This window comes from Myotis nattereri (genome assembly GCF_964212035.1).
Source record: "Myotis nattereri genome assembly, chromosome: 3".
In the NCBI taxonomy this organism is placed as follows: Eukaryota; Metazoa; Chordata; class Mammalia; order Chiroptera; family Vespertilionidae; genus Myotis; species Myotis nattereri.
The window spans coordinates 43,546,019-43,556,867 of record NC_138077.1 but is presented as its reverse complement, the minus strand read 5'-3'; the positions used below and the strand labels follow the sequence as shown (position 1 = coordinate 43,556,867).

Sequence of the window (10,849 nt, the reverse complement as noted above, 5' to 3'; positions counted from 1 at the left end):
AGCAGGGTAGAGACGCATCCATTCGTTGCCTCCCACACATGCCCCAAAGGCCCAGGATAGAACCAGCAACCAGGTACATGCCCTTGACCAGGAATGGAGCTCTTGACCCTTTGTGCAGTGGCCCCCCATACTCTAACCACTGAGCACCACCAGCATGTTAGCTTCTGCTAAACTGGCTTGCCACACTTAGATTCGCCCATACGAGCCCAGAATAGACTCAGGCAGTTTATTATTTACACAGACAGCAACAGAAAGATCAGCATGGTATCAGCTCCCTGTGGACCTAGCTAGTCCCACAGGTGGATACCAAACAGGAGGGTTAAATGACAGATGACGGGAACCGTGGATCCTTGTGTTGTGGAGGAGCAAGGCGGGGTCAGCACTTGCAGGAACCTGAGAGTGAGCGCCCTCTTAAACTTTAAATTTTACAGAGGGTTGCCCGAGGGGCAGAATAGGGGTAGTGGGTAGTCCCAAAGCAGAAAGTTCTGTGTTCAGCGGAAACTAGGGAGACATGAGCAATGACTTGTGTCTGACTCCTCCAAGTGGGCCAGGGGATGGCAAACCTCGACTCGCTGGCAATTCCACCCATTTTCCATCGTCTTCCCCAATGGACTTGGGGGTAGGAGCAGGGAGCGGAGCCAATACAGAGAAAGAGGGGATGAGCGTTTGCAGAGCTTGGGGCTGGGGCTCGGGAAGCGGGGGGAGAGCCGCGACGGGGGATGGGCGTCGGTAGCTTGGGAGCCGCCGGGCGGCGGGAGGCGGCGCCGCGCTCGCATTGGCCCAGCGGGCGCCCCTCCTCGCGGGGGCCGGGCGCGCGGGGAAAGAAGCGCTGACTGCGGTGGGAGGCGGCGGCGACCCTGGCACGGAGGAAGCATGGCTGAGTATTCGCGGCTGCGGAGCTGCCTGGCGCTGATTCGCCTCCGAAACCCGCCGCTCAACCCAATCAGGTAACGGGCTCGGGTCGCCTCCAGAATGGGTTCGGCCTGCGGTGCGGGCTCTGACTCGCCCCGGCTGATCTGAGAAAGACCCAAATGGAACCCGGACGTATGCCAGGGCCTTTTACATAGGTTGCCTTGGTTAATCTTCGCAGAGAACTCCCGTTCCCGTTTCACTGCGAAGGAAAGGAAGGAAACCGAGGCTGAGAGGCAGGCAGATGGCTACGGAGTAGGGGAGCTGGACGGGAACCCGTCTGCCTATGCCAACTTCGAGCTGCGCGCTCCTCCTTGCCGGCAACTTTGACTCCGCAGGCCTGCTTTCTATTCCAAAGGTCTTCCTGCAAAGCTGGCTGGACCTTGATCCCTCACTTCCCAATCTCCAGTCGAGGCCACCCACTAAAAGCGTTAGGAATCCGGCAATGTGGCTTCACCTCATACAAAAATAAAGGCCCCTATGAATGCCAACGCAGTGAGGAAAGGAGAGTTGCGCCCTGGCCCAGAAATGCACATGTCTCCTGATAGGTTCTAAACCTCCAGTCCTTAGCGCTTTACCAGAAGGTGCATGTCAGCGTAAGCCTAAGTAGCATTTTCTGAAAAACTGTGCACTTTATCCTCTTTCATTCCATCACGAGTACCTTTTCGGTTAAACTTTGTAACCCAGATTTGTGCAGTGCTGTCTGCATTACTTTGAAAAGTGAGATTAATGCGCTTTTATGAAAATTAATGAAGTTATTTTATAGATTTGATTCTTCCATATCTCTGAAAAGAGTATAGTGATCGGCCCTAGGAAAAAGACAAAAGACACCCCTCCACAGGGAACAGGATTAGCAGAAGTTATCATTTAAATGACTCTATAAAGTATAGAGAGAAAGACCTTTGTTTAAATTCTCATCACATGCTGCTGGAGCAAAAAGGGACTGAGATGAGGAGACCTGCTAATTTTAACTGAATTTTTATCCTGTCATCAGATTTGATTTTATCATTAGTATTAATATTTATTCTTATTTTTAACATGAATAATTGCATTTAATAAAACAAAAGAATTGCAGGAGTAAAACCACACAAGGATGACGTGTTCACTTACTTGCCATTCTCAGAAGAAAGCAAAAGATTCATTATTTTGATTTTGATGAAGAAACACATCAGCAATATGATTACATATATGTTTTGGACTTGTCTGTATTCTGATTAGAATTATTAGATATTAGAACTGCCTACCTCAACCTCTGCTCCGAATGGGAAACCATGCCCATCAGGAATCTGAGGGGGAAAGTTCCACAGTCTAATACCCATAGCTAGGAATATTTTCCTGTAACTATTTTTAATGTTTAATGTATTTAATCCACTGTCACCCACTTTGCAGGAGAAATGTTAGCGTCTACCTCATAAAGTTGTTGTGACGTTGAAATGTGCCGGAGGTTATAAATTGGCATTTAACAGAGGTTAATTATCATTGTTTCTATTCATCAGAAGCCTGTTACAACCCCTACCAACAGGCCCTGCTGTTCAGGAATCATTTCAACTCCATGGAGATTTCCCCCTCTTGGGAATAAATACTTTCTTACTTTTTTTTTCTTTCTATCTGCATCTGAAGTTCTGTTTTAAGTAGAGTGTATATTCTGGAATGTTCATCCAGAAAGGTTCCCAATTTTTCTTCTTTTGCTTTGTATTTTTCTCCTTCCTTCCTTCCTTCCTTCCCTCCTTCCTTCCTTCCTTCCTATTTCTAATTTTATGTGGAAAATTATCTCTTTCTTGCCCACAGAGAGATTCTTATTTTAATATTATTTTGGCCCAAACAAATAGTTTAAATCCTTCTTTGCTAATTTAGCCAGCTGTTTTCTTCAATTCAGATGAATGCCAACCCTCTTTACAAATTAGTCTGATCACTAGGCCTGTCTCCCAACACACTTTTTTTTTTTTACTATAATTCACTCAGTAAGAAACCCCATGTTTTACATTGCAACCTAAGACATACAAATACAGAACTGAACACAAAGTTTCATGAAATAAAACTTATCCTTACTTGTCATATAGCTTGATATATTCTATTTTCTCTTCTATTTCTTTGTTTTAAAAAGAGTGCTCGTCACAAGCCACAAACTTCACTCGATGACATTTGGATTTAAAAAGAAAATTCACTAAAAAGACCTCCTATAGTCACAGAAGCTAAAACGTTTTGGTCAGCACTCTGAAAAGTTATCTTTACTCTAGACTCCATTTTTCCATCCCTGACAGTAGTAAGGGGAGAAAATAATTCCTTAATCTCTGGAACCTTGACGTTGCTACTGGCCGTGGTCCCTGTCACTTGGCTTGACGCTGGTAAAGCTGTATCTGTGACAGCCATTTCCAGTTTCTTTTCTCTCCTGTGTTTGATTTCTGCAAAATTGACAAGAACATTAGAAATAAAAGAGCAGGGGTTGAGTGACATGGGAAAAGCCAGCCTCTTCTCAGTGGCACTGATTAAGTTCATTTGGGCTAATTTTGCAGCCATCGTTTACCCAGAAGGAAATGGGTGCCTTTTGGACTTCTCAATACTATGGATGGTTCAGAATCTGTTTTTCTTAGCAGATTTGGTGTCTAATTAACCATCAAAAGAAAGAGGTTTTGTTAAATGAAAAGTAATTAGGGAATTATCTTATTTGCTTTATTCCCTGAGGTTTTAACTCAGAGTTGCTGGTCTGAACCATCTGGCTTTTTGAGAAGTTATGATTGTTTTTCATTTTGTATTCATATTTTTCACCCTGTATGCTCAAGAACAGACATTTCACCCAGACTACTCAGAATTCCATGGCAAAACAGATTAGACTCTGGTTCTATTATTCTTCCTCGAAGCAATTCCTCACCACTTTTTCTAGGTTCTCCTCCTTCACCATCCTTTGGCACTAATTGATTCCCTGCTTCTTGACATAATTCTTTTCTCTTGGCCTTTGTGACTTTGGGCTTCCTTAGTACTGAGTCACTCTGCGGAGCCTCTCCCACTTCTTAAAGAGGGTGTGTCCAGAAGATCTACCCTCACTTCTCTTTTCTTTCTTGTTGGCAGGCATTTAATCACGGCTTTAACCATCTTCTCTGTTGATGACTCCCTCATCAACTGAAACTTGACAAAATCTACTACACGTCCTTTCTTTCCCTGACCTTGCCTTTACCTGCTAAATTGATGTTGAGGATTAGGTTTGACTGTCAGTGACAGAAAACTCAAAGTCGTGGATTAAACAAGAAAAAGTTGATTTCTCTCATAGCAGTGTCCTGGAATGGTACGGCTGCTCCACAATTGGGGACCCCAATTCTCTTTCTCTTTGCCCTGCCATCTTCAATATATGGTCCCACCTCTTAGTCCATACAGGCTGCTCCTGATCTAACCATCTCCTTTTCATTCCTGCTAAGAGTAGGGAGGAAAAAAGAAAAAGTATACCTGGTCCTTTAGGACTCTTCTAGAAAATTGCATATGCCAAATCTGCTTCTATCCCATTGGTCACAACTTAACGCCTTGGGCTAACCTTACTGTATAACAGGCTGGGAAATGTAGTCTTGATGTTGGGCAGCTATGTTTTCAGCTAAAAACCATATGTTTTCTACTGCTTTGAAGAAGGTGGGGAGGTAGGGATATTTAAGGTAACTTGCAGCCTCTGCCACATCTGTTTCTTTTAGAGTATTTCAGGTTTCTTATATTTTGCCATTATGACAAATTGAAACTCCCCTCTGAACTTTCACACACTTTCTTTGTATCTATTACAGCACTCATCTTAGTGTGATCTTTTGCTGTGTATGTGGTTCTCCCTGGGGTGTTACAAACACCTTTCACTGTATCTAGAAGATGTACAATAGTATTTTTAAATTGATTAGTGCCGATTCTAAGTGTCCAAAGTTATAGCAGAGTGCAGAAAAATGCTATTTTTAAAAGTTCAGTGCTCAATTCACTATAAAAACTAGAGTTTTTATCCATTGTGTATGTGTTTAATTTTTCATTGTTAGGAAATGGAAAATCTCTGAGGTGGTAGAAATTTATTTCTGACTAATGCTTTCATTTTTTTTTCCTTTTAGCATAGCTGTCTTCAACGGATTAAAAGAGGGACTACAGAAAGCTATAACAGACCCTACAGTAAAAGCCATTGTGATTTGTGGAGCAGATGGCAACTTCTCTGCAGGTACCACCAGTACCTAACCCTCTCCTGTTATCTCTGGAATGCAGCCTCAGATTGATACTGCATAAGCTGTCCTTATGGGTAATACCCTAGTGTGGGTAATGGATATGGGAGACTTGAGTGGGAATGAGAAACTGTAGAGAAAGAGACTGTGGAATTACAAGAGAGACCTAGAGAAGAGTTTGACTTTATTCTCTTTTATGTTGGATTGGACCTTTGTAAGATATTTAGTTGTAGACTTGATAGCTGTAATACCTGTTTGTATATACCTGCTGGTATATACCTGCTCTATGTATCTTCACCCTATGTGAATTTGAGCAAATTCCTTTAATCTTCTGACTTTCAATTATATTATGGAATTGTACACTTGAAACCTATATAATTTTATTAACCAATGCCACTCCAATAAATTTATTTAAAAAATAAATCAATCTCTCTATTTTTAAGTAGTTTTTAAAAAATATATTTTTATTGATTTCAGAGAAGAAGGGAGAGTAGATGAAGAGAGAGATAGAAATATCCATGATGAGAGAGAATCATGGATCAGCTGCCTCCTGCATGCCCCCTACTGGGGATCGAGCCCGAAACCCGGGCATATGCCCTTGGCAGAATCGAATCTGTAACCCTTCAGTCCGCAGGCCGACACTCTATCCACTGAGCCAAACCAACTGGGGCATCAATCTCTCTATTTTTAAATTAGATACAATAATATCTATCTTGATAGGTTTTTGTGAGATTAAGTGAGATAACATTTCTGGAAGCCGTTAGTGCAGAGCCTACATGTAGATGTTTAATAAATGTTATTTTTTATTTCACACAGTCTTGAAATGAAATTCATTTTTCTTCTGCTAATCACCTATCTTGGTGATCATGACACTTTTCACTGGGTTATTCCTTAAAGATCCAAAAGTGTTGACAAAAAATATGGCAAAAGTATCTGAAATGGTGATTCAGTGATAATTTGTGACATCTGTCCTCTTTTCCCAAATGAATATATTATACCCTTTGACAAAGTCACATGAATAGGAGGGTTTATGTAATCTTACTGTAGCTAGAGGAATTTAATATACTAGTATGTTAATGGTAGCCTGAGAAGAAACATATATTGGAATTATGACAACAGATAAATATAAATATGATACCCATAATAATTATCATTTATCTTGCCTGCTATGTACCAGGACTATGTAGGTTATTTACTAATAATGAAAATAGTATTTTTCACTTACTATATTTTAATCCTCAATAAATAATATAATCTCTATTTATAGCTGAGAATGCTGAACCTGAGAGAGATTAAAATAATATGATAGACATAAACCAGCTATTAAATAGCTTATTCAACTCTTTGAAAACTTATGACATGGAGAAAAGGATCAGAATTATGGGGAACTTGATATTTCTTTGTCAGTAAGGAAATAAAGGGTGTTCCAAAATTCACGCAAGAAGTAATTTTGATAGAAAACACAGGTCTATAATTAAAAATTTTAAATTTTTTATTGATTCGTAAAGTATACAGTATAGGGTTATATATGGAATAGCATATCGGGTAAATGGCCTCTACAGCTTTGCTGGCACATACGCACTCTTTTGTTGAAATTTTCCATGACCGTTTTGCATAAATGTGGCTGAATTTTGATGAGGCTCATTTTCATCTTGATGGCTTGGTTAATCGACAAAATTGTCGCATTTGGGGTTCAGAAAATCCATGAGTGATTGTTGAGAAACAAATGCATCCACAACATGTCACTGTTTGGTGTGGATTTTGGGCTGGAGGCATCATCAGACCATTCTTCTTCGAAAATGCGGCTGCTCAGGCAATAACAAAAGAGTGCGTATGTGCCAGCAAAGCTGTGGAGGCCATTTACCCGATATGCTATTCCATACATAACCCTATACTGTATACTTTATGAATCAATAAAAAAATTTACAATTTTTAATTATAAACTTGTGTTTTCTTTTTTTTTTTTTTTTTGATAGAAAACACAGGTTTATAATTAAAAATTGTAAATTTTTTTTTAATTGCTTAAAGTATTACAAAGGGTATTACATATGTGTCCATTTTATCACCCCGCCCTAGACAGTCCCCCAGCCTCCCCTACGCCCCAGTGTCTTATGTTAAACTTGTGTTTTCTATCAAAATTACTTCTTGCGTGAATTTTGGGACACCCTTTATAAGAGAGAGAATGTAGTTCAAGTTTAGGGCAGAAAAATATTCTTCTAGAAAAGCATTAAGAATTGTACGATTTGACTTAGTGGATTTATATAGAGCAATGTACCCAATAATTGCAAAATAATACATTTTTCTAAAATCTTCAACATTTACAAAAATTGACTAGCTATTGGAACATGAAAGCTAGTCTCAATAAATTTTCACTTAGAATAGGTTCTCTGACAACAATGCAATTAAACTAAGCATCAATAACAAATATATAACTGGAAATTCTCATGTTTAGAAATGAAATTGATCTCTGAGTCAAAGCAGATATCATAATAGAATTTAGAAAATATTTTGAACTGAATGATAAGGAAAACACAACATATATAACAACAAATACAGCTAAAGCAAAACTTAGCAGAAATTTTATAGCCTTATATAATTCAGGAAAGAAAAAAGACAAATGTAATGAGCTAAGCATCTGTATCAAGGAACTAACAAAACAAGCAAGCAATAAAATAGATCCAAATGAAGTAGAAGGAAGGAAATAATAAAGAGAAGAAATTAATGAGATAGCAAACAAATGTGAATCAAGAAGATCAACAATGTCAGAAGTTAGTTCTTTGAAAGATTAATAAAATTGACAAACCTCTGGAGAAGTTGATCAAGAAGAGGCAAAAAATATGACAGTAAAACAATGTATATAAGAAATTACCAAAGTGTTATTACTGCAGATACTGTGTAGCAAAGATAATGAAGACATTATGAACAAATAGAAGACTATGGAGCCCACCAGAATTGACTAAGGAAGAAATAGAAAACTCAAATAGATTGGGGTTAGTGGTTGGGACCTCGGTACTTTTCGTTGATACAGAAAAGATTTTAAGGTCAATGAAAATGAAAGGAAAGTGAAGTGGAGTTAATGGAAGATATACTCCAAACAATTGGCAGGCCAGTCGAGAGAGAGAGAGAGAGAGAGAGAGAGAGAGAGAGAATATGAATGGCCGGGCTGCCTAAGCTCACTGGGAAGTCAGAGAAAAGGGGGCCTTGTAGGCAAGTTAAGGGGGTTAGCCCAGGACGAGACGAGATGCTGCTGCCCATTGCTCCCCTGGTTGCAAGTCTCATGGGGTCCCCTAGAGGTTGGGAGATACATGCCAGTGGGGGAATGGCCTGGACATGCTCCTTGGAGGGAGAGTGTGCCTTGGATCCTTTGTCCTGAGCGTATTTATTCAATTATTGCAGGTGGAAATCTTGGGGGAGGTCTCAGGTTCAAGTACAGATATCTATCTGCAAGGCCATTCTTCCATGAAGGTTCTTGGGAAGAATCCTTCCTTGCCTCTCTGGCTCCTTTCGGTTGCTAACAATTCTTGGTTGCCCTTGGCCTGTTTCTGCATCACTCCCCTTTCTACCTCTGTTTTCCTGTGGCTTTCTCCCCTGCATCCAAATTTTCCTGATCCTAGATAAATCCACCCTAATCCACTATGACCTCATTTGGAAAGACTCTATTTCCCAAAACAGGTCACATTCACTTGTTCGGGAAACATCATTCAACCCAGTACACTTCCCAACTCATGTTTTGAGGCTAGCATAACCTTGATACCAACACCTGTCAAGGACAATATGAAAAGCAAAATTATAGGCCAATTTAATTCATAAATACAGATACAAAAATCGTAAATAGTATATTATAAAATTGAATCTAACATATATAAAAATGTAATATATCACTTTTATCCTAGTACTACCAGATTGGTTAGACCTTAGAAAATTAATGTAGTTTCAGCTTATTAAAAAGATTAAAGGAGAAACAATCATGGGTGTTTCAATAGATGCAGAAAAAGCATTTGATAACATTTGACATGCATTAAAGATAAAAATTCTTAGTAAACTAGGTACAGAAACGATATGTCTTAAGCTAAAATATTCACTTTTAGAAACCTACAGCAAACCTCAAACCAAATGATAACTTGGCAAGTTTCCTTATGAGAAAAGCACAAGACAAGGCTGGCTGCAATCCCCATTTGTGTTTGATTTGACATTGTGTTCTAGCCCTGGCCAGCCCAGTAAAAAAGAAATAAGAGGTATCAGGATTGGAAAGGAGGAAACAAATTTTATTATCCAGATGATCGATATGATAGTGTTTGTAGAAAAATTAAAGATATCAGAAAATTATTAGTATTAATAAGAGAATTTAGCAGTTTTGCTGGGTTTAAAATCAATTGCATTTTTATATGCCAGAGATAGTTAAAAAGTGAAATCACTATACTCTTCTCTGTGCCTTGATTTCTCTACAATTAGGATAATAATAATACTAACCTTGTGTAGCAAGTAGAAGAAGGTATAACTTTTAAGAATGTGGGCTGTGGTCAAATTGCCTGAGTTCAAATCCTTAGCTGGTTGATTAATGTATAACTCACAAATGTATATGCATTTTACCCTGAGACTTACCAATTACTAGTTATATGTTTGAACTAGTCACTTAACCTCTCAAAGCCTTAACTTCCTTACCTGTATAATGGGGATTGTCATGCTACTCAATGTAGGTGTTAAGAAAATTACACGATTATGCCTGATGTATTTATCCAGTAAATATTAATTGCTATTATTACATGAAAAACCATTTAAATCTAAAGTTATAGGCATGATAGGCTTGAGATTCACTTGAAATTCCTCTTGTTTCTCTAGAAACAAAGAAATCTAAATAATAATGATAATACTAGAAATATGATGAAATATGGTGGGTTAGTGAAAAGGAGCATGATCCCTGAATTGATATTAGATGAGGAGCAGGTAGAAAAATGAAAAAGAAAGACAAATAGGCTGAATATGAAATTAACTTGTATCAAGCTTAATGTTTTCAAAGAATACTCAATGTTATGGGGAAAGAGCTCACTATGTATACCTTTATGTGAAAAAAAAAGGAAAATATAAAAAAATACATATTATAGTGAACTTCCATTTAATTCTCACATCAGTCATTTAAGTAGGAATTGAGACAAAGGCTAAGTAACTTACTCAAGATCCCAAAGCTATTTATATATGTGCATTGGGAAAAAACCCTAAGAATTCACCAGATATTTCATTTTTATATCTGTGGTGATATTTGGGGTGATCTTTAGGTTCTTTATAATTTTGTGTATTTTTCAAATTGTCCATAATGTATGTTATTTTTATAATTAGAAAAAGCAATAAATGTTGTTACTGTTATTGATAATAAAAAATCTACAACAGAAACATAATTCTAAGCTGGTTGATTAATGTATCACTCACAAATATGTATGCATTTTACCCTGAGACTTTCTATTGTAATAACTCATGCCTGTAACAAAGAAATGGCTTAAAATTGCTGTGAATGGGATTAGTGAGCAGTATCATGCAAAAAATGGAAGGGAATGACTCAGTCTCAGAATAATGCTCGTTGTAGGAGAATCTCTATTCCCTTTCTGTAGAGGGTGGCTATAGGGTTAAGCCTCGGACTGACCTGTTGGCAAAGCCACAAACAAGTCCCAGCTCAGAGGGCACAGCCCTCTAAGCATAATTAGGTTTGACCTTATGATGCTCCCTAGATCTTATCTGGGTAGCTAATGGGCTGTGGGAGGTGCAGCAAGTGCTGA

The 10,849-nt window shown here is 38.7% G+C and overlaps 1 protein-coding gene across 3 annotated transcripts in view; it reads left to right on the top strand.

Moving 5' to 3' along the window:
* Positions 1 to 715: 715 nt before the first annotated feature.
* Positions 716 to 10,849, top strand: part of EHHADH (enoyl-CoA hydratase and 3-hydroxyacyl CoA dehydrogenase) — a gene marked incomplete at its 3' end in the record, with an annotated part of 45,470 nt that continues 35,336 nt past the window's right edge. For 2 of the 3 annotated variants that reach the window (XM_081086232.1, XM_081086233.1), the window contains exons 1-2: positions 815 to 947; positions 4,977 to 5,080. In XM_081086232.1, the coding sequence (XP_080942358.1) occupies positions 874 to 947; positions 4,977 to 5,080 (178 nt within the window). In that variant the 5' untranslated portion in view covers positions 815 to 873. Of the gene's footprint in view, positions 948 to 4,976; positions 5,081 to 10,849 lie in introns of all 3 variants that reach the window. The other variant, XM_081086234.1, reaches the window with a different exon arrangement.